The 24,965-nt window shown below is 43.3% G+C and overlaps 1 protein-coding gene across 1 annotated transcript in view; it reads left to right on the top strand.

Moving 5' to 3' along the window:
• The window catches only part of cacna1ia (calcium voltage-gated channel subunit alpha1 Ia), a 208,435-nt gene that overhangs the window by 76,201 nt on the left and 107,269 nt on the right, over positions 1-24,965 (top strand). Inside the window, exon 3 of the mRNA XM_052139594.1 lies at positions 7,277-7,410. Coding sequence (XP_051995554.1) covers positions 7,277-7,410 — 134 coding nt within the window. The remainder of the gene's footprint in view (positions 1-7,276; positions 7,411-24,965) is intronic.

The following is a 24,965-nucleotide window of genomic DNA, read 5'->3' as shown; positions in this document are numbered from 1 at the left end:
GTCTTTCATGGCTCCACCCCTCAAGCCTCTCACGGCTTCGCCTCTCGAGACTCTCAGGGCTCCTTCCCCCCTCAAGCCTCTCAGGGCTTCCCCTCTCGAGTCTTTCAGGGCTCCTCCTCCCCTCGAGTCTTTCAGGGCTCCTCCTCCCCTCGAGCCTCTCAGGGCTCCGTCCCTCGAGTCTTTCATGGCTCCACCCCTCAAGCCTCTCACGGCTTTGCCTCTCGAGTCTCTCAGGGCTCCTCCACCCCTCGAGCCTCTCAGGGCTCCGTCCCTCGAGTCTTTCATGGCTCCACCCCTCATGCCTCTCACGGCTTCGCCTCTCAAGTCTCTCAGGGCTCCTCCCCCTCTCAAGCCTCTCAGGGCTTCCCCTCTCGAGTCTCTCAGGGCTCCTCCTCCCCTCAAGCCTCTCAGGGCTTCGTCTCTCGAGTCTTTCATGGCTCCCCCCCTCGAGCCTCTCGAGCCTTCCAGGGCCCCACCTCTAGAGCCTCTCGAGTCTTCCACGACCTTTTTCCCCGAGCCTCTCACGGCTCTACTCCCAGAGACTCCAGAGCTTCCTAGGGCTCCGCCTCCCGAGCCTCCTACGGCTCCGCCTCCCGAGCCTCCTTCGGCTCCACCTCCAGAGCCGCCTACAGTGCCGCCTCTGATGGCACTGCCTTTCACGTCTCTTCCCTGGCCCCCTGACCCTGTCCGGTGGCCCCCTGACACTCTCCCTGTCATGTGGCCTCTTTCCTGGCCTCCTGACCCTGTTCCTGTCCGGTGGTCACCTTCCAGACCCCCGGACCCAGTCCCTGTCCTCCAGTTGCCTTCCAGACCCCCTGACCCAGCCTCTGCCCTATGGCTGCCCCCTAGATCTCCCGACCACCCACCTGTCCGCTATGTTCCCCCTGACCTTGCCTTGAAACTGCCCATTGACCCCATGGACTGTCTCATTTCCCTCTGTGCCCCTTGGACTGCCCTTTGTTTTGTGGGTTGTCTGTTCAGGGTTTTTTTTTGTTTGTTGGGATCATCCTGCACTGCCTCCCGCGGCCGTCAGGAGCCGTCCTATTCAGAGGGGGGAGTACTGCCACGAACCCCGCTCCTCTGCCCCATCCCCGCTTCGTCGCACACACACTCACTCCCTCGACCTCACTCCCTCGGTCTGCCCCCTCAAGCTTTTCATGCTCTTTTTGCTCGCTCGAGCCCTCATGCTCACTTTGCTCCTACTCGCTCACATGCTCGTAGGTTATCTCCCTTCCTCGAGTTTCTCACGCATTTCCAATCCCCCAAAACATTATGACCACCTGCACTCGTGTCATCTGCACTCCTGCACATTATTTTCACCTGCACTCGTCTCATCACCTATCATTGTTTACACCTGCACTCGCCCCTATATATTTCACAACCCGTTCGTCTCACTCCTGTTGGTTATTGTATTTAGTTTCCCGTGTCTTTGCCCCCCGCTAGTCTCGTCTAGTTTTGATCTCCTCTTGTCCTCCTCTTAGCTTGCCAGCTCCCCTTGTTCCCCTGTCTTTTGCTCCCACTAGTCCCGTCTACTCTGAACCTGTTTCCCGGCTTCGACCTCCCCACTCTCGTTGACCACTCTCTCCCGGATTTGCCCCTTACTCGACTTTGTTTCCCCGGCTTTTGACCCTACGCTACCCTGACCATTCTCCCTCTGGATTTTCCGTGCTGTACTTTTGTTTGCCTGCAAATAAACGCAGTTTTGATATACATTGTGACTGTCTCATCTTGTGTGTGTGTGTGCGGGTTACAGAAGTGTTCAGATGACTCATGTGCCATATATTTATAGTCTTCTGAAGCTGTGCAACAACTTTTTGTGACCGCTGCAACCAGATTATTAAGTCAGTGAGTCAAGAACACAAGATTGAGATCAGTTCATGAACAGAACGTTCAAATCGGTTTGTATAAACTAATAAACTAATAAACTGATTCATTGAAAAAAAATTTTTTTCACAAATTGGACATCTTTCGCACATTTCTGTCTATATTGAAATTGCAGCTGTTAACCGTTGCAACTGGATCATTGACTCATCAAGAAATGGATCAGCTCGTTCAGTTTGTAAACTAATCATTTAGATCGGGTTTGAGAATTGAATCCACCAATTCATGAAAAGTTTGGAATCAAAATACATTTTTGTCAACAAATCTAACATGTCGATCTTTTTCTCACACAAAGGTATTGTACCGTTTGTCATGAACCTACTCCAAACCATTGTTCAAGTGGTGCTTTGAAATCACTTAAAATATAATTTTTTTCTCCCAACAGTTTGGTCATAATTTTCACATTTGAATTTGAAAAAAACTCTCTGTATCTTATAAATAAATCAAAGCTCCTGCAGGCTGCCCTTCCCCACAGACATAAATATGTGATGAACTTGTATATCTGTATGCTCCTGTTGTTGACATTGTTATCAGGAATGATTGTAGGTTGTTGATTTGTCTTGAAAGAGAAAGTTCTGTCTATGGTTGCAAACATCTTCTGGTTTTGTATGAAAGAGGCCCAGCCCTTTTGCAACATCCTCGAGAATGTCAAGACCCACAAGCTTTTATTTACGATAATAATGGTACCAAGAGAGACTGACTTAGTTTGATGGAAAAGATGATAGCTTAAGTTTGACAAAGATAGAACAATGTGGGCTGTAAGTCATCTTACAGGGTTTTAGTCCAAGACATGATAATTTATAAAGATCTTCTATTAATGACTGGGCTCTCCGCCAATAAAATGAGTTTCCTTGCAATTCCCAATTAGTTTAAAGAGATAATGCTGACTGTGGGCTGAGCTGATATATCTCAGGCTTCCCTGTAAATGTGGCATAGATCATGTTTATCTCTGCTGAAAAGACCAGCGTAGCTCACCAACATATGTTTTGTTTTAGATGGGAATACAAGGCCTGGATTTAAATTCAGATAAATCCTGTGATAAATCAGTAGTAATAAACCTAGTTTATTTAAAATGACAGTATTCTCATTTAATAAATTAGATATATTTATAGGGATAGTTCAACCAAAAGGATAATTCTCTCATCATTCTCTCATCATTTATTATCATTTGCATTACCCTCATGCCTTCAAGCTCCAAAAAGGACAGAAGGACTTGAATGGTTTAATCTATGTCTTTAAAATACTTTCTTTTTATGTTCTGCAGAAGAAAGTTACAATTAAAGACGATATGAGGTTGAGTAAATGATGAGAGAATTATCATTTTGCCTGAGCTATCCAAACAACTGGTCAACTGTATGCTTGATTTAATCAACTTTCCATCTCAAGTAACTTAAAAGTGGATGGCAGAACCAGCTAGACTAGCACTAAACCAGCAATAGCCATCACTGAAATCCATGCTGGTCTTTTCAGCAGGGAAGGGCAGGCCACAAGCATCTGATGGCAGATATACCTTCTTATAGGTGCTGCTGAAAGAGAGTGCCATGACTCAACATTTTATTAGCCAGTAGAGCAAAGTCAAGATGGCTGACAGTGTTACCTCTATGGCATTCACCTCTCGCTGAGTGGCAGTGGTGTTGAGAATGTTTGGAGTCGTACTCACTGTGCATAAAGAGAGTTTCGAAGAGTGAAAAGCATATTTCGATTTTTTTTTTAACATTTTTACATTTTCTTCTTGGATTGACTGCTAAACTAAAAGACAGAGTTCAAAATGAAAAATGTGTGGGCAGGACTGAGAGTCTGTCTCTCTCCTACTTGCTGTGTGTGTACAGTCTCATATTGAGAGCCGTATGTCAGGAATGGCATGCAGAGGAAGGTAGTATTAAGGAAGCGTTCTCTTGGTGCCAAGACGTGTGTCTTTTCTGGTCCCAAAAGGGAGCTTAAACCAGTGCAGTTCCACTCGCCAGCACCGGCCAGATTCAAACTCTCCATTTCACAGCTCCTTAAGGGCGGTTATCCAAACTGGCATAACTGCACAACGGTCCCCTTCCTAGTCTCCTGACACACACATACACACACTTCTGCCACACTGTAGTGTAGCCTAAAACAAAACCTGTAGAGTGACTAAGACTTAGGGGCAGTTTGTGGCTCAAGATTACATACAGTATGTTCTATTTTCTGCATATGTGTGTTTGTGTGTGTTGACGTATGTGCAGGAAAAGTACACTTCTCACATCTTTGTAATTATCCCCATAGGAGAATAGCACAAAACAGAAATAAAAAAAAAACTGTCTACATTTGTATGAAGGACCAACATAAGACGAGAAACAAAGCCATTAATGAGGGCGATCTAAGACTACATCTGACTGGTCCACCTAAACATTCAATCAAAAAACCCACTATTGCTGATGTCATAATGAGAATGCAGTGGGGACTTTTGACAGCAACAATCACTCGTTGGAGTGTTTGAATGTTTAATTAACAGCCTCTTAAAGTCTGTGTACTTGTGTGATGTTTTCAATTGTTTATGAATGGTTTATGTTTATGGAGGGTTAGATAAATTCAGGATGGTTTGCCCTGGGTCAGATGAGTCAATTGAGATTAAATATGGAAGGCCTTAGGCTGGGTGTTGACTGGACTTAATTATAAATCATTCTCTTACACAAGGGATCTTAAGGGCCTGTTCATTTCACATCCTTCTTATTCATTAAGTCTGAGTTTTAGAATTCTCTTAGGAACTCATTAATTGTCATTAGCAGTCAGATATTGTGTATTAAAAAAATATTCTGTGCAACACATAGCTAAGTATTTCCCAATGGAAGAGTATAAAACAAAAGTCACTTATTAAAGCTGAAGTATGAAACATTTTCAGCTTAATATGCACATACTGTACAACTAAAAGTCATTCTCAGGTACATTTTCTAAAAAACTGTAAACACTGTTTCTGTGGCACTAAAAAATTCTTCTGTTTGTTTGGAGAGACCCACTTAGACCCGCCCCAACAATATTACTCAACCAGTGGCGTGAGGGCAGGATTGTCTCTTTGTTTGACCAATGGCAGGTGGATGGCGTATCCAGAAACTATTTTGAAAACAATGTTTTATTATATTGCAGTTCCATTCAGTGATGTTAGTGTCGCAGAAATTACATACTTTAGCATTACGCAAATTCAATGATAATGAAAATCATAACAGGACACAATTGGCCCTATTTTAAGAGTGCAGTTGTTAAACGCAACACAATGCCTTAAGTCATAAGAACAAAGCCAAAGGGCATGGCCATAAAGTTTTGGTATTTTCGTGCAAGCATACGCAAAGTCTAGGCGCAAGTGGTTTTGGCAGAATCACACGCACAACGTGTAAAATAGCACAATTTAATTCTCAGGTTCTTCTCCATTTATTCCAGCATCTCCATCCTATACAGTCCATTCCCTCAAGCATCAAGGATTTAAACAAAGACAGTACATTCATAAAGAAGTTGGTAGACTGTATGCAATTAATTAAAATAATAGAAATATGGACTAATGTTGTTTTGTGCATTCACTGTGTCCTTGTTGAATGTCAGGCATATGTCTATGATTGATACACTTCTTTCAAACGCATAGAGTATGTGATTCTCAGCAGAATTTGGATGTATGCTCCATGAAATTATAGAGATTGTAAGTATTATTAATAATTTCTACTGACACAAATCATGGCTAGTATTAACAGTGATTGTATCAGAACACACCTCACTTCTACCGGTCAATTTTGATTTAGAAAAAAAATAAAAGCATTTATTGAAGCACTAAAAAATTTAATCAAATATATTTCTAAATTCAAATTATACTTCAATCGAAAAACAAAAATATATTCAAAATAATAAAGTGGTCAAAAAAATAAGTATACCAAATCCAAAACTTTTAATCTGTCCAACACTGTGACCTTTTGCAGTGCCTTAAATCACTCATCGACAATGGGAGGAAAATTACCAATATAAATTTGATTATAAATACAATTGTACATATGAACAGTGGTAATAATTGAAAAATAAGCCATAAAAATACTTTATGATCAAAATAATGTATTATTTTCTTCACATTATATTAACATAATTGGATTTTACACTTAGAAAATGACTTTTGCAGAGATCTGAAGACTTGCAGACACTATTATCTTGGCAAATCTGAGCCAAATTTGTGACATTATTGTCCCCATTTACACCTGCTTTTTTGAATCTTCACTTGCTTCCAGGGACAGGACAGATTAGCATTTACTCCTCAAATGCAATGTGGTCACATGTGTTTTTGACTGTATGTGTTTTTTATGTGATCAGATCTGTTTACATCTGTATTTAGCACTGACCACTTGTGACCAGATCACCCAAACCACATCATAATACCATGTAAACTGAGTTATTGAGACCTCTTCTGATACCCATAAGAGACACATTTAAGAATACTAGGGTCCTTTTGTGAGGGGAAAAATCAGAGAAGCTTTAAACTTTAAGTGTGCAATTTCTTCACCACTAGTGCCACCAAATGAAATTGCAAAAATAAACATTATTTTGAAACAGTTTTCTGAATATGCCCTTTATCTGCCATTGGTCAAACTAACAGATAGTCCAGCTCAAAAATCAAGCCATTGGTTGGGCCAATGTTGTTGTGTTAAGTTGAAACTGTCACAGAGCCACAGTGTTTACATTAATAGTATAGCCTACTTATTATTGTTTATGCATGTTAAGCTGAAATAGAAACAATTTTAAACATCTGAACATCAGCTTTAAGCAAATGTGTGACCTAAATTCCTGTTTAGGAGAAATAAAGAGGTATCTATTGTGATTTTTTATTGTTATGGGTCTTTTTGCTTTTTTCCTCTCTTTCACCAAGGAGATGTTCAAACCAAATGTGTCCCTGTGCTAATAAAAGCCAGACAAAGTGGCACAAAACCCAGGTGTATTCAGATGTGCTTTTAACAGTTAAAGTTCTTTTTAACGTGACATCGCATCTAAAAACCATGCACTCCTGCACAAGATACAAGATACGGCACAACAGTCAAATACAACCTGTACATAGGAAAACAATTGAAACCCCAAAGTGTGCAACCCCTAAGACCTCATTCCTTCCACAAACACATACACATCATCCCCTTGCTATTCCTCCCTGCCAGGATTGCAGATCATTAAAGTTGTAATGTGTAATTTCTGTGACACTAGCAACACAAACGGAATTGCAAAAATAATGATTGTTTTCAAACAGACTTCTTAAATACTCCCCCCATTTTCCTTTGGTCAGACAAACAGATAGTACCCTTGCTTGGATTACACCTCCACTAACCTCACTTTTCGTCTCTCGTGGAAAGTTTGAAGACATGAAATTTTCTAAAGTGCCTTTGTTGATCTCTCTCCCTCTCTCTCTTAGGCATTTGATGCATTTATCTACATTTTCTTTGCATTGGAGATGGTGGTGAAGATGGTGGCTCTGGGGATCTTTGGCCGTCGCTGTTACCTCGGCGATACTTGGAACAGACTGGACTTTTTCATCGTCATGGCAGGGTAAGGGCTTGTGTGTTTTTGCCTTTCCTGACATGGCATCCATTTTGGCTGCAGGTGAAGCAGGGGCCATGGAGATCCAAAGTGTGCTTGTGTTTTCTCAGAAGAGATGTCTGCGCTCTCTGATCTGCAGAAATGGACATTTCATTTCAGCTGTTCAGAAAAAAACTGAAATAGCATGTCTGGAATATGTCTAATTGGTTACATTGGGATGTGTAGCTCTAAAGCACTTAGCCAGGCCAAATCCTGCAGCTACAATCCTTCAGATATTTCATTACACTGTATGTGGGTTTTTACAACTTCTGCCTCGTGGAGGCAGCCATGTTGAGGTCACATGACCAGCCAAATACCATTCACTTTGTCTTTGTAAAATCACTTTTCTTGGAATGTATTAATCATGGATCTTTTTTTTTTTTTTTGCTATTTAAACTAGCTAATACCTTATAAAAAAAAAAATAACATAAGCCTATCCATTTCCAGACATATTTTAAGCCTTCTAAGGATAATTTGCAAGCACTTTTGCAGTTTGTTTGATTTCAGTATCAAAATGAGTTAAAGTTTGGTTCCAAAGACAAGATGTATCCAATCGATTTTCAAATACTATGATTTTCTGTAAAAAAAATGTTTTTAAATCAAAACATGCTGGATTTGACCTCGGTTTGCATATCAGAGCATGCGCTACCCACCAGGCCTTGTTTCCTAATTGCCCCAAATCTTATTTGTTGTCATCTAGTCACCCTAGGCATTATTCACTGAGTGAAACATCAGTCTCATTTATTTGATGGGCATTCATTTGGCCATGTGTGATGACAGAAATAAATATGTTTGATGTCTGTCCTCCTGGAATGAAGACGGTTGTATGTCGCATAGACATTGAGAATGTGATTTGTGATCGATTCCTTCTTTTCAGCCACATATAACTGTTGATATTGTCAGTAAAGCAGAGAATACCAGATAGTTTGGGGGAGGCACGAAGCAGAGGACACATTTCTTTCCTACTACACTTACAGTACCTTCTGAGCTCGGGACAAACAGCTAATTACAAAATTGCCTCAGAGAAGATTAGATTAGCTTGTATTTAGCCTCCCCCGGTCGATCTTCCCGGTCGGCTCTATCTCGCCACAAACCACCCACCCCGGACATGGTAAAAGCAATCGTTCTTCTGAGGCTTCGAGCCTTGCTAGCACTCTACAGCACATCGCGATGGCTTATCAGAACGATCTGTTTCGGCTACGCGATCCAGTTCCCCAGGTTCTGTTGCATCCACTTCACCTCGGTGTGAGACAAAGATGCCTCAGCCCTTCGGGTGGAGGTCGCTACCCTTCTGGTGAAGGGATCGATAGAGCCCGTCCCTCTAGCCGAAATGCACAAGGGCTTCTACAGCCCTTATTTTATAATGCCCAAGAGAGGGACCTGCGTACCTTGAACAAAGTCTTACACAGGCTTCCGTTCAAATTGCTGATACAGAAGCGCATACTGGCATCAGTACGACATCAGGATTGGTTCGTAGCCATAGACCTGAAAAACGCATACTTTCACATATCGATCCTTCCTCGACACAGACCCTTTCTTTGGTTTGCCTTCGAGGGACAAGCATATCAGTACAAGGTCCTCCCTTTCGGTCTGTTCTTATCTCCTCGTGTCTTTACCAAAGTCGCAGAGGCAGAAGGCCATTTGCGTCCTCAACTATCTCGACGACTGGGAAAAGAGCAAGCTCTCCCCTGCACAGAGCATCTTTTTCTCTGTATGGAGTTGGCTGTGCCCATGATGGCATGCGTTACAAACGAGCATGCACAGTCGGTGCTGTTCTGCCTGAAAACATTCAGGCGTAGGGTAGTGGTGCCATTGAAACAATTTCAGAGGCTCCTCAGGTATATGGCATCTTCGGCGGTACTCCCCCTCGGGTTGATGCATATGAGACCTCTCCAGCACTAGCTATAGACTTGAGTCCCGAGGTGGGTATTGCACCACAGCACCCAGCATGTGACTGTCATGCCATGGTGCTGCCATACTATCAACCTTCGGTCAGATCTGGTATTTCTATTGGCAGGGGTTCCCTTAGAGCAGGTCTCAAAGTCAAGTCAAGTCAAGTCAAGTGGTTTTTATTGTCGTTTCAACCATATACAGTTAGTACAGTACACAGCAAAATGAGACAACGTTCCTCCAGGACCATGGTGCTACATAAAAACAACAAAGGACCAACATAGGACCACATGAGACTACACAACGAAATAAAATACCTATATAAACTACCTATATATACCTATATAAAGTGCACGTGCAAACATGTGCAAAAAGTACAGGACAGTACAACAAATTACTGACAATGAACAGGACAATAGACAGTGCAGCGCCGACCAGTACTCAGTAGTGCAAAAAGATGACAGTTTCTAAAAATGTAAACATAACATACTATGAGATAATGTTCTATGCACATAGCAGTTATTGAGGTAGCAGACAGTTATAAAGTGACAGTAATTAAAGTGCAACTCAGGACACGTGTGTGTCAAACCAGTCTCTGAGTATTGAGGAGTCTGATGGCTTGGGGAAGAAGCTGTTACACAGTCTGGCCGTGAGGGCCCGAATGCTTCAGTACCTCTTGCCAGACGGGAGGAGGGTAAAGAGTTTGTGTGAGGGTGTGTGGGGTCGTCCACAATGCTGGTTGCTTTGCAGATACAGTGTTTTTTGTAAATGTCTTTGATGGAGGGAAGAGAGACCCCAATGATCTTCTCAGCTGTCCTCACTATCCTCTGCAGGGCTTTGCGGTCCGAAACGGTGCAAGTCCCAAACCAGGCAGTGATGCAGCTGCTCAGGATGCTCTCAATAGTCCCTCTATAGAATGTAGTGAGGATGGGGGTTGGGAGATGTGCTTTCCTCAGCCTTCGAAGAAAGTAGAGACGCTGCTGGGCTTTCTTGGTGATAGAGCTGGTGTTGAGGGACCAGGTGAGGTTCTCCGCCAAGTGAACACCAAGGAATTTGGTGCTTTTGACGATCTCCACAGAGGAGCCGTCGATGTTCAGCGGAGTGTGTTCACCTTGTGCTCTCCTAAAGTCAACAACCATCTTTTTTGTTTTGTCGACATTCAGGGACAGGTTGTTGGCTCTACACCAGTTTGTCAGCCGCTGCACCTCCTCTCGGTATGCTGACTCGTTGTTCTTGCTGATGAGACCCACCACGGTCGTGTCATCGGCGAACTTGATGATGTGATTCGAGCTGTGCATTGCTGCACAGTCGTGAGTCAGCAGAGTGAACAGCAGTGGACTGAGCACACAGCCCTGGGGGGCCCCAGGGCTCAGTGTGGTGGTGGTGGAGATGCTGTTCCCGATCCAGACTGACTGAGGTCTCCCAGTCAGGAAGTCCAGGATCCAGTTGCAGAGGGAGGTGTCCAGGCCCAGCAGGTTCAGCTTTCCAATCAGGTGCTGGGGAATGATTGTGTTGAATGCTGAGCTGAAATCTATGAACAGCATTCGAACGTATGAGTCCTTATTGTCTAGGTGGGTGAGGGCCAGATGGAGGGTTGTGGTGATGGCATCGTCCGTTGAACGGTTTGAACGATACGCAAACTGCAGTGGGTCTAGTGAGGGGGCAGCTGGGTCTTAATCTGCCTCATGACGAGCCTCTCGAAGCACTTCATGATGATGGGTGTAAGTCGCGACGGGATGGTAGTCGTTGAGGCAGGACACTGAAGACTTCTTTGGCATGGGGATGATGGTGGTGGCCTTGAAGCACGTTGGAACAACAGGCTGCTCAGAGAGATGTTGAAGATGTCGGTAAGAACATCTGCTAGCTGGTCTGCACATCCTCTGAGCACTCTGCCAGGAATGTTGTCTGGTCCAGCAGCCTTCCGTGGGTTGACTCTACGTAGAGTTTTCCTCACATCTGCCGTGGTAAGACAGAGCACCTGGTCGTTGGGAGGAGGGGTGGACTTCCTCGCCATCACGTCGTTCTGCACTTCAAACCGAGCGTAGAAGTCGTTCAGCGCATCTGGAAGGGAGGCATCTTTGTCACAGGCAACTGATGTTGTCCTGTAGTTGGTGATGGTCTGGATGCCCTGCCACATGCGCCGCGTGTCACCGCTGTCCTGGAAGTGACTGTGGATTCTCTGGGAATGTGCGCGCTTTGCCTCTCTGATTGCCCGTGACAGTTTGGCCCTAGCTGTTCTTAGGGCTGCCTTATCGCCTGCTCTGAAGGCGGAGTCTCGGGACCTCAGCAGCGTGCGCACCTCCGCAGTCATCCACGGCTTCTGGTTGGAGCGTGTGGTGATGGTCTTGGAGAAAGTGACAAGTGACAATGCACTTGCTGATGTAGCTGGTCACTGATGCTGTGTATTCCTCCAAGTTGGTAGAATCGCCATATGTTGCAGCCTCCCTGAACATGTGCCAGTCAGTACACTCAAAACAGTCCTGAAGAGCAGAGATGGCTCCTGCTGGCCAGGTTTTCACCTGCTTCTGAAGCAGTTTTGTGCGTCTGACGAGCGGTCTGTATGCTGGAATTAACATAACAGAGATGTGGTCTGAGTAGCCGAGATGGGGCGGGGCTCCGCCGATGCAGCGCCTGTGATGTTTGTGTAAACAAGATCAAGCGCGTTAGCCCCTCTCGTTGCAAAGTCCACATACTGATGGAATTTAGGGAGCACTGTCTTGAGATTTGCATGGTTGAAATCTCCGGCGACAATAAACAGTCCGTCGGGGTGAGCGTTCTGCAGTTCGCTCATAGCCCCATACAGTTCACAGAGCGCTTCCTTAGCGTTAAGCTGGGGGAATGTAAACTCGGTTATGCAAACAGTGGTGAATTCCGTGGTAGATAAAAAGGTCTGCATCTAACAGTCACAAGCTCCAACAGCGATGAACAGTAACTAGAGACTAGCATAGAGTTCTTGCACCATTCCGTGTTGATGTAAACACACAAGCCACCACCGCGAGTCTTACCGCAGAGAGCTGTATTTCTGTCGGCACGAAACGAGGCGAGCCCGTCTAGCTGAATGGCGGCATCCGGAACTCTGTCGCTGAGCCACGTCTCCGTGAAAACAAAGACGCAGCAGTCTCTAAACTCATGCTGCGTAGCCTGCTGGAGTCGGATATAGTCCAGTTTATTGTCCAGGAGCAAACATTTGAGAGCAGGATAGACGGGAGAGCCGGCCGGCTAGGGTTTGTTTTAGCCTAGCATGGACCCCGCCCTCTTTCGCGCTTCCGCTTTCACGCACCGCTTACGACGTCCTCTCCCCGGCCACCGGCATCAGGTGACGCCGAGGGCTGGAGGCCTGGTCTCCGCAGCAAGCCGAGTACGCGTAGCGCCTCCTGCAGGTCATCATGCAGCTTGGTTTTTGCATGAGTCTTATATTTCAGTAGTGTCTGGCGATGGTAGACACGAACACCGGTTGCTCCGATGTCCATGTTTTGCAAAAGTCGGGCTTTTTTAACAAAAATAGCACCATTGTGGATCCGGAGTGGCCGCTGCGTGCTACCGTGCCGCCATCTTGGATCATCACGTCGTGGTCACGACGGATGCCTCGAATTCAGGCCGACAGACAACACAGCGACCATGGTGTACAAAAACCACCAGGGTACGCTCATGTCGCAACTCGCTCGCCGCCTCCTCCTTTGGAGTCAACAAACGTTGAAGTCTCTGCGAGCCACTCACCGCTTGGGCGTCCTCAATTGTGCTGCGGATACGCTCTCACAAAAGGAAATGCTCCGTGGAGAGTGGAGACTCCACCCCCGTGCAGTCCAGCTGATTTGGGAGAGATTCAGGGAGGTGCAGGTGGACCTGTTCGCCTCCCGAGAGTCCTATCATTGTGCCCTTTTGGTGCTCCCTGTCCGAGGCTCCCCTCAGCATGTATGCCTTGTTGCACACAAGCCTCAGGGGCTGCGCAAGTGCGCGTTTCGCCCAGTGAGCCTCATTGTACAGACAATGTGCAAAGTCAGGGAGGATGGGCAGCAAGATCTTCCTACAGGAGGAAGGCTGTCTCCATCCACCCTGAAGGTGTACGTGGCTGCTATAGCATCATATCACAATACACTGGATGGGAAACCATCGTGGCAGCATGACCTGATCATCTGGTTCCTCAAGGGCGCAAGGAGGTTGAATCCTCTTAGACCTTGCCTAATCACCAGCGAATACCTGGAGTTCGGGCCGGGACACTCTCATGTGGTCTTGAGACCCCGGCCTGGCGGATGCCAAGCTGAAGTCCACATCATGGTCGATGAGCTGGAGTCCCACGTCATGGTCGACGAGCTGGAGTACCCCGTCATGGTCGATGAGCCAGCGTCCCATGTCATGTCCGATGATCCAGCATCCCACATGTCATGTGTATTTTGTTGATTCATGTTTTTCATGTCTTTTCTTTTGAAAAATCTAGTTCCTGTTTCATATCATGTGTTCCCTAGTCATGTGATTCCTGTTTCCATCCATGTTCATGTGTCTTGTGTTCATTAGTTTATTGTCTTCTTATCTTATTATCAGTTCTGTTTGTTCATTGGTTCCCTCTTTATTGTTTTACACCTTGTCCTTGTGTTTGAGCCCTCACGTTTTCCATTGTCGTTTGTCAGGTATTGTTGAATGTAACTTTGGTTGGGGTAATGTTGTCATGCTATGTTAAGTTTATGTTAAGTCAAGTTCATGTTTATGTTTATGTTTCACGTTTATAGTTAGGGTTTTTTGGATCTCACTTTTGTTCAATAAATTGCACTTGGGATCTTTACTTCATCGTCATCATCTTCGTCATTGCCAGCAGCATCGTTACATCTATGTTGTGTGTCTTGTATACTGTACATTGTATATCATTATTTGTATATTGTGTTGTGTGTAATTATGTGTATTTTAGATATGTAAATTGTGTTGTGTAAATCTGATGTTTATTGTAAATTGGTATATGTCGCATCACTTTCATGACAGTTATGTTGCATGGAACTGCACCCAAGACTTTCACCCACTGTTGCACTTGTGTTTATGATTGAGTGACAATAAAGGGATTTGATTTGATAGGAGGTAAATGTACTGAAGATGAATATTCATTGTTTATTACCGTTTGCTCAGGACTTGCTCATAGTGTGTGTATAACAGGATTTGTGTAGTCTCCCAGACCATCTCAAGCTCAGATTGCCTTGCTTCCTTATTTAGATGATATCTTTCTCTCTCTTTATGTGCCTCTTTCTCTCTTTTGTCCCCACACCCACACAAGAGTCATCATTTTTGCAGTCTGATTTTTTCGCAAGATGCGTACAACAGAACACACGTGCACACATTAGCACTGCAGAAGGCTGCCGATACATAAAAGTGTGAGAGATGAAGGGAGAGTTGGAGAACAAGGATGCAGAATAGCAGAGAACAATTAGAGATAGGCTGCCCATCGGCAGGTAACTAATTACTCTTTCAGACACAAATTCTTATTGATGTGTGCTGAAACAGCCGAGAACACTCTTTTCTTCTCACCTCTCCCTGTTTTTTCTCTCACACACTCTCTCTTATTTCTAAGCTTCTGTTCAGGATTTGCCTGCCTCACATATGGTGCATATTTTTGTATTTCTCATGTATTCTTGGCTTTATTTAATTTTTTCCTCCCATCATTGGCACGTTCCCTTGTAGCTTGGCACAGCTTAGTTGATTTGTAATTCAATTATTCTGCTGAGGAAACAGTATATTCACCTGGAGGGCCTGAATCATATTAATGGCATATGGTCATTACTTTAGTACAGACTATCTATCTATCTGTCCGTCTGTCCGTCTGTCCGTCCGTCCGTCCGTCCGTCCGTCAGTCCGTCCGTCAGTCCGTCCATCAATACATCTATTAATCCGTCTGTCCGTCCATTAATATGTCCATCATTCCATCCATCCATAAATATGTCCTTCTGTCCATCCACCTATAAATCATTTAATCCGTCCATCAATATGTCCGTCCGTCCATTAATACATCCATTAATCCGACCATCCGTCCATCCATCAATACATCCACTAATCCGTCTGTCCATCAATACATCCACTAATCCGTTCATCCATCAATATGTCTGTCTGTCCGTCCTTCTGTCCACCAATACGTCCATCAATCCATCCGTCCATCAATCAATCTGTCCCCACTCTCTTTCTTTCTCAGGCTCTGAGGTTGGTTTATGTGAGAGCTGAGAGCCCATGAGTTTGCATTTACATATTTGACTGTATGTGTTTGGTTGTGAAGTTGTATAAATGCCGCTATGTCCTCTCATCTCCTTCTGTTGAGGACAGAATCATGACGTTTATATGGGTCAGACCCTTTTGACTTTAAAGCGTGTTTGTGTAAATTGTGTTAATGTCAGTGTGTTTGTAGAGACAAGAGGTTCTGCTCTCTCAGGTATTCTCACTTTATATGACATTTCAATTGCCAATCTGACATTTCCACTGATTCTACACCACAAAAAGGAAAAAAGCACTGCTGATAATATTGGATCATCCAACATGGTCAGTCTGACTTCCACCAGAATGTCTGCTCTGAGTGTAAGTGAGCGTGTGTGTGTGTGTGATTGTGTGTGGTTTCGTTTTGGTAGTTTTTTAGGACCTTTTTGTAGGTTATACACTAGTAGTTACAGGGTTATTATGCTATAAAGGTGGTTTATGAGGACATCCCTAGTGTCCCCATTATTCAAACAGCTTAAAATAAACATACAAAACAATGTTTTGTTTTGTCAAGTAAAAATGCCAAAAGGTTTCTGTGAGGGCTAGATTTAGGGTAGGGGATATAATAGATAGTTTTTACATTATTAAAAAATAATTATGTCTGTGGAGAGTCCTTGTTAACCACAAATATCAACTGTGTGTGTGTGTGTGTGTGTGCATTCTCACCCAGAGGCTGCATTTATGCATCTAAAATAAGCAATTTTTTCTGTTTGTAATCAGGAACACAGTGAAGAACTCTCCTTAAAGTGCTACAATGTTGTCCGATTATACACCCGTCTCATTGGCTTTGCCCTGAAACAAAATAACTCATAATTTTGTATTCCTCACTTAGCTGTCCAATCCTCACTCTGATCCTCTATTCTAATCAGCCTGCTTTGCATGAATGAATAATGTATGTATGCTAATGATAGGGCCAGCTGCTGTGTGATTAGCAGGTGTTTAATGAGTGATGGACAGTGTGTTGCAAGCTCTACCTCCCTCAGCAGGCTAGGGCGTAAATAAGTATAAGATAAGACTAAGTTGTTTTGGAAATTTGACATGAAAGAGGAGAGGAAATATTTGTCTACAGAGTAGATTTGAGATTGAATTAGAAGGGAAGGTAAGAATGAGTTGATGAAGTCAGGTAATCGAAGGAGAATGAAGAGATAGGTGAATAGAGGAGGCAGAGGTTTGAGAGCTTTGGACAGTGATGGAAAGGTTGTGTGTTGAGAGGGAGAGAAAGAAGGGGGCAGAATTAAAGGAAAGAGGATAAGAGCAAGTCAGTAACGAGTGTATTTCAAACTTTGGAGGTTTCCTGAAGACATGCTGGTCTTCAGCTTTTCAAAAATTCATGATGGGGATGGAGGGAAGCAGAGAAGTCTAGTGTGTGTGTGTGTGTGAGAGAGAGAGAGAGAGAGAGAGAGAGAGAGAGAGAGAGAGAGGGAAGGAGAAAAAAGATTTTGAATCATTACAATTAAATTGTAAAATGTATTGTTAATGGGTTAATTTTAAAGAATTGGTTAATTTTAAATACTGAATGCTTGACCACTAAAATTTATTATATCCAAATCTAAGGTAACCTCATGCCACCGTGTTTTTGTAGACAGAAGAGTAGATGAGAGAATTTCTCTGATTTGCCAGCTCAAACAAAAACAGAAATGTTCCACCAAAATAAAAGCTTAATGGTTTAATCAGACTGAATAGCAATGCTGCATGCAAGTTAAGAAATTATTACATAAATAGGGCACTGTTTTATTATAATAATTATAATTATTTTTATTGTTAATATTATTCAAAAAATATATTTCTGTAAAAATGTCTGAAACCCTATCGCAAAATTGACAAATACAGGTACACAGTGAAAGGATACAATGTGAAGGTCATGTGAATCTGTTTTTTTCCCCTTTATGTGTTACTGTTTTTTTATTTATTTAGTCTGGTTCTAATTTAGTATATGTTTGCCCATGACTAAATTTTGATCAAAAGAAAAACACTTACCATGTTTTTTTTAAGTTTTTTATGTTATCCTAATCGCAGTTTAAATTGCTATTTTTTGTCCACATGGTTCATCTCTACAATGGTGTAAAAATTTAACTTTCCCTTTATAATATTTTTTTATCTCAGCCCTTTAGATTTTATCCCTTGCTTTAGGTATAAACAGCACTATATTATGTTTATTTTTCCAAGCCTCAGTCCCAGACAGGACGCCCATGGACCACCCAAAATCTGTGCACTAACCCTCTGATGTATATTGCACTAATGCTTTTGAGAATGAAATAATCATTGGATTTTCCAAAGTTTTCCAGGTTAGTGACATCAAATCTCGTTTCTTGTATATGCCTCAAATGAGATTCATTAGTAGCAAGTAAAGCAGATATCCATGAGCATAACTGCATATTCTGCTTTGTTTACATAGTTGTTAAATAATGTGGTTATTGTTTGGTAACTATTAACATAGTCTGGTAATAGTTAAATAGTCTATACTGGAGTTCCCTTATGACTCATTAAACTTGGCATTGCCCTGATGCTATGGGGAGTGTCCGTCTATACAACCTAGTTAAAAAATTTCTACAATAACACCAATTTTAAAATTGGCTATGGTGTTTAAGCCCCACACTTTCAGGCTTGAAGCTGTCCATTATAAAAGTGGGCACTCAAACACCATTCCTCTGTATTTTCTTCCTTCAAGACAGCAATTCATCTCTCATCTTACAAACCCTCCACATTTGTCGCCATCAAAATACACGAGCTAACGGATGGAATCTTTGATGCTGAGAAGACCCTCTGCTCCCCTACATTGTTCCGGCATACATTCTACACCTCACCTATTGACGCTTTGTTTTTGAACGGGTCCTCGCTTCAGCAACGCACCTGCTCCTCGCATCGCTATATCCTTTATATTACTATATTGTATTACTATATATACATCTATAAAAGAGCTGCTTATGTGTTCACATCTTTTTCAAGATGTCTTTCCGTAAGTGTGAGGGATACATCCCACCATCAGATCATCATGAGAGCTCATTCACTGTCTGGGCCGTGTCCACGCAGAAGCAGCTCTCATGGAGACAGACTACCCTCACTGCAAAGACATGAGTCTCAAGGCTCACGAATCACCCTCGTTCTAAGGGATGATTCAGCCTCCTGTGCCTTCCTACCCACCTCTTCTGTGACTCCCAACATTCATAAGAGCTACGGACTGCTACGGTCTTAGCACTGCGAGCCAAGAAAGTTACTGCACAGGCCATTGGCAAGTCAGAGGGTAACCTGGTAGTTTTGGATGTCACATCTAGCTGTCACATCTCACGGAGATGCATGATGTGGAAAAAGCCCCTTTCTTTGATGGAGAAATAAATCAAACATGGTTAAACGATCCAATTTGCACATCGACCTCCCCGTTTCAAAAGCATTCTCTATTCCACAGTTCCGTCCGAAGACATACTGGATTTATGAGCTGAAATATACACTCACCTAAAGGATTATTAGGAACACCATACTAATACTGTGTTTGACCCCCTTTCGCCTTCAGAACTGCCTTAATTATATGTGGCATTGATTCAACAAAGTGCTGAAAGCATTCTTTAGAAATGTTGGCCCATATTGATAGGATAGCATCTTGCAGTTGATGGAGATTTGTGGGATGCACATCCAGGGCATGAAGCTCCCGTTCCACCACATCCCAAAGATGCTCTGTTGGGTTGAGATCTGGTGACTGTGGGGGCCATTTTAGTACAGTGAACTCATTGTCATGTTCAAGAAACCAATTTGAAATGATTCGAGCTTTGTGACATGGTGCATTATCCTGCTGGAAGTAAACATCAGGGGATGGGTACATGGTGGCCATAAAGGGATGGACATGGTCAGAAACAATGCTCAGGTAGGCCGTGGCATTTAAACGATGCCCAATTGGCACTAAGGGGCATAAAGTGTGCCAAGAAAACATCCCCCACACCATTACACCACCACCACCACCTGCCTGCACAGTGGTAACAAGGCATGATGGATCCATGTTCTCATTCTGTTTACGCCAAATTCTGACTCGACCATCTGAATGTCTCAACAGAAATCGAGACTCATCAGACCAGGCAACATTTTTCCAGTCTTCAACTGTCCAATTTTGGTGAGCTCTTGCAAATTGTAGCCTCTTTTTCCTATTTGTAGTGGAGATGAGTGGTACCCGGTGGGGTCTTCTGCTGTTGTAGCCCATCCGCCTCAAGGTTGTGCATGTTGTGGCTTCACAAATGCTTTGCTGCATACCTCGGTTGTAACGAGTGGTTATTTCAGGCAAAAGTTGTTCTTCTATCAGCTTGAATCAGTCGGCCCATTCTCCTCTGACCTCTAGCATCAACAAGGCATTTTCGCCCACAGGACTGCTGCATACTGGATGTTTTTCCCTTTTCACACCATTCTTTGTAAACCCTAGAAATGGTTTTGCGTGAAAATCCCAGTAACTGAGCAGATTGTGAAATACTCAGACCGGCCTGTCTGGCACCAACAACCATGCCACGCTCAAAATTGCTTAAGTCACCTTTCTTTCCCATTCTGACATTCAGTTTGGAGTTCAGGAGATTGTCTTGACCAGAACCACACCCCTAAATGCATTGAAGCAACTGCCATGTGATTGGTTGATTAGATAATTGCATTAATGAGAAATTGAACAGGTGTTCCTAATAATCCTTTAGGTGAGTGTACAATCTCCTCGCAAAAGACACGATAGAGGTTGTTCCAGTTTGTCAAGCCCACAAGATGGTGGGCTTTGGCCAATTTTAGATATGAGGTATCTGAATCTTGCACTTGCAAATTGCCCATTAAAAATTATTGGTAAGAAGCGGATCTTATCTCACATCCACCTATGTTATTGGTTTGCGGTGATTGATCTGAAAGACACGTACTTTCATGTTAAAATTGTACAACACCACAGGATGTCCCTGGCTCCTCACATGTTCACAAAGTGCATCGATGCGGCACTCGCCCCTCTGAAACTGAGCGCCGTTTTCATTTTGAGCTACCTTGACGATTGGCCCAATCGGTGGATCTATTATGCCAGCACAAGGACTTGTTCCAACATCTGAACAGCCTGGGCCTCAATGTCAGCTGGATGAAGAGTACGCTCTCCCCCAGCCAACAAATTTCCTTTTTGGGAATTCATCTCGACTCTATGAGCGTGCACACGCATCTCCCAAGTGAGTGTGTTCAGGCCATTCTCCAGTGTCTGTCACAGTTCAAACTGTGCAGATTAGTTCCACAGAGGCTGCAGCATCCTCTGTCATTCCATTAGGTATTTTACACATGAGACCTCTTCAGTGCTGGCCCCAAGGGTGCATGCGCATTACTATATCTTGCTGCTGTCTAGCTACTATAGCACCTTGGAAAGCTCCTGCCTTTTACCAGCAAGGTTTCATGCTGGGGGAGATTTTCAGGTGGAAATTGGTGACCATGGACACTTCCAACACAGGTTGGGGGGGTGATGTGAAATGGACGCAAAACTTTTAGCACCTGGACAGGTGCGAAAAGGGTGTGGAATATCAATCACCTGGAACTGTAGGCTCTTTTCCTAGCCTTGAAAGCTTTTCAGTCCAAAATAGCGAATAATCATGTTCTGATTTGCCTGGACAACACGACAGTTGTGGCATACATAAACTGCCAAGGCATATTTCATTCCCTGCCAATGATGAGACTGATGCATCACTGTGGAGCAAGCGTCATCTCCTCTCCTTGCAGGCGACATATGTCCCAGGCCATCTGAATTAAGGTGCGGACCTATTGTCATGCTAAGGAGCGATGCTGTGAGTGGATGCAATGGCCCAAAAATTACCTGCGAAATGGAAATATGCATTTCTCCCGGTGTGCCTCCTTCACTCTGTCATATGCAAAGTCAGAGAGGACAAGGAAACGATTCTATTGGTTATGCCTAAGTAGCAAATCAGTCCTTGTTTCCAGAAATGATAGAGATTCTGGAAGGCCCTTCATGGGAAATACCGCTGAAATATCACTGCTCTCATGTGCAGGGCACAATCTGGCATCCCCAGCCCAAGCTGTGGAACCTGCATGTGTGGGCCCCTGAACGGACACCATTTTGCAGGCTACAGTGCCATCTACCAGAATGGAATATTTTCACTAATTGGTGCTTTTCACATGGCAACAACCCAGTGAACTGCCCCATATATCAAGTTTTCACATTTCTTCAAGAGTGATTGGATGCAGGGCTCACTCCTTCAATGTTCAAAGTCTATGTGGTGACTATATTTGCATATCATGCACCCGAAGCCGGCACCTCTATAGGTAAACATGACTTAATCATAAAGTTCCTTAGGGGAGCGAGGCGGATAAACTCCCCTCGCCCGTTTACAGTTCCGACTTGGTATATATCTTTGGTTCTAAAAGTGCTTGTGGGCCCCCCCTTTGAGCCTCTGGACACTGTTGAATTGTGTGTGCATTCTCTTAAAACCGCATTGCTGCTGGATCTGACCTCAGTAAAACGGGTCGGGATTTGCAAGTACTTGTAATCGACAGTTCATGTCTGGAGTTTGGTCCGGTCTATTAAAAGCCACTTTCAAAACCAGAAAAGGCTATGTGCCTAAGGTTTTAACCACACCCTTCAAAGGTTCGCCTTCAAGCCTTTTTCCCTCCATTTAATACGAACGAGGAGAAGTCCTTGCATTTTTTATGCCTTGTGCGAGCGCAACACACATATGTTGAACACACCCGCCAGCTAAGACTGTCTGACCAGCTCACTGTGTGCTATGGCGGATGCACTAAAGAAATGTCCATCTTTAAGCAAATATTTTCTCACTGGATTGTTGAAGCAATCACCTTGGCTTATGATTCAAAAGGTGAGAATTACACAATTGGTGTTAATGCACATTGAACTAGAGGCATGGCCTCTTCGTTGGCATGGACAAATGGTGTGTCCTTACAGGACATATGTTTTGCAAAAGGATGGTATTCTCAAAACACATTCGCTAAGTTTTACATCTTAGACGTAACATCTCTCTCATCGCAAGTCCTCTCTGTCTAGAGCGCTTGCTAATTTGTTGGCCAAAAATATACTTATGCCTCTCTTCTAAGTACGGGCTCTCTATCATTTCACATAACCGCCTGCATTCAGACCTTTATATTTCCCCAAAAATTCACAAGCACTTTTATATACAGTATATAAACTTCCTTCCCGACTGTGTTCGTGAAGGGGTTAATTCATAAAATATATGACTATAGTTCATATATGCATTCTGAGTATTCACCTCCTGGCCCACCATGATGGTCATTCACTTGCGGCATACTCATGTCGGTCGCTGTCCCACGGGACTGCAGCATCATGTTTCCTCTGGAAGGTTATGTCATGTAGTGTGGCATGATGGGACTCTGTTCCCCATAGCATCAGCTTCCTGAAGCAATGTCAAGTGTACTGAGTCGTAATGGAACATCTCAGTTACATATATAATCTTGGTTCGCTGAGATGAAGTGGACTAAACATTGTGTAAGCTGGCCACAATATAGACTCAGAGTTCTTTGAGGTGAGAGCGATGCGCTCTTGTCCCTCAGTCAGAAAATTCTGAGGAATGCATTTATACCGGCCATCTTTGCACCTAAAAGGGTGGAGCTTAAACACCATAGTAGAAAGATTTCAACTGGGTCGTATAAAAGGACACTCCCCATAGCATCAGCTTCCTGATGCAATGTCTTGTTCCCTTCAGTCTCAGGGAACCATGGTTAAATACGTAAACAAATGCTGTACTTAGACTTTTCACAAAATCCGCTATTTTTCCATGTGCTTTTTCTGTGCAATTAATCTACATAAATAATTTTCCCATGCTAGTATTTTATTATGGTATAATATTACTCAGATAATCCCACCCCTAAGTGGCACATAATAAAACTGACTGTAATTGATCGCTTTACATTATGTTTCGGTTAGAGGCTCTTCCTATCTAAGTGGGTTGATCTTGGCCAGTTTAAACTGTTATAGACCCCAGACCTTTTGCTGTTTTAGTCAGGTCTGGCTACACAAGGCTAGATTTCTCTGAAAACAAGGCTTAACATCTTGTATCAATATGTAATTTCTTGTCAAGTAAATATATCTTGTTTCAATGATATTTTTACTAGAAATCAAGAAAAAAAAATACTGAGTAAGAAAATTATATTTGCAGTGAATAGCTGAGAGTACTATACTCTAATTAGAAGTTCAAAGTAAAAACAAATTAGTCAAAATATTTTATAAACATGCTAGAAGCAGGGGATTTGTTTAACTTGGATGTGTTCAACTGATTGAAAGTTTTCTGCTAGATTTCTGTAGGCTCAGATCCCATGTGATCCTGCCAATAAGAGTGCAGTGCTCTCAGCTCTGGCACAGTTCACACGTTTTATCCATTCTACAGAATTACACAGATTTTCCCCCACAATCGGCACTAGAAAATGTGAAAAAATGGTGCAGATTCAGTCATGTCCCTTGCGAGTGCTGAAACAGCTGTCAGTCAGAGAGTAATTGACATAATGGGATTGTCAGGCTCAACAACAGCACTGAAGTTGATTGTTCTACGAAGGAACAGTCAATGTCCTTGTTCTCTCTCCAACCCCTTTCTCCCTCGTTCTCTCTCTCCCTTGCCTGTTTCTAGCTCAGAATTACTAACTCTTTCCCCTAAGCCAACTTTATTTGGATAAATTCATGCCATAGGGGTGATGAATAACCCATAAGCCCTTTGTAAAACTTGTATTAACTTTTATTAATATCATCCAGTCTCATTGGTGCAGTCATAATGATGTTATTTTTCCAATCAAGTCACAGCATGTACACACCTGCCTGTTGAAGTGCAGTGCTTGCAACCAGATGTTTTGTATCCAGAGAACATTTTAATTAGCTAATTGTTTTTACTTCCTGTTGTGTTGTATGCTGAATGCAAAATAAATAAATAAATAAAACAGACTTTCCTCTTGAACTGACTAGAAGTGTTAGGGATCAGAAAGAAGAGGATTGAATTTGCAGGGTAATACACCATTTACTGGGAAAAACGGGGGTTCAAAGGGTAGCAAAAAGAAGCACAGGCAGGGCTGGATAAGGTCCAGAGTCAATGACAGCCTCAGATAGCGTAGACAAGTTCCATGGAATGGCAACACCCACCCAAGAGCAGTCCGCACAGGAGGTCAAGGATGATGGTGAATGAGACAAGGGGAGCAACGGGCGGTGGTGGCAGGTGTGGCAGGGAGAATGGGAAGGGAGATGGTAGCAGGGAGGCTGGAGGCGGCAGGTAAATAAGCACTGTCCAGTAGCCTGGAAGATGGGGTGCCTGGAGAGAATTAAAAATTTTTAAAGAAGAAGAAGAAGAAAAACTAAATTGGTCTGAATGCATGCAAAAGGAGGTAAAATTTTTTTAAATGTAAATAAACAAAACCCTTATTAACTTAGCCAAGTATATTATTGAAAAAGTGAAGAGTAAAAA

Source organism: Xyrauchen texanus, chromosome 12 (genome assembly GCF_025860055.1).
Source record: "Xyrauchen texanus isolate HMW12.3.18 chromosome 12, RBS_HiC_50CHRs, whole genome shotgun sequence".
Lineage (NCBI taxonomy): Eukaryota > Metazoa > Chordata > Actinopteri > Cypriniformes > Catostomidae > Xyrauchen > Xyrauchen texanus.
Note: the sequence above shows the minus strand (reverse complement) of the source record. Positions and strands in the feature narration are given on the sequence as shown.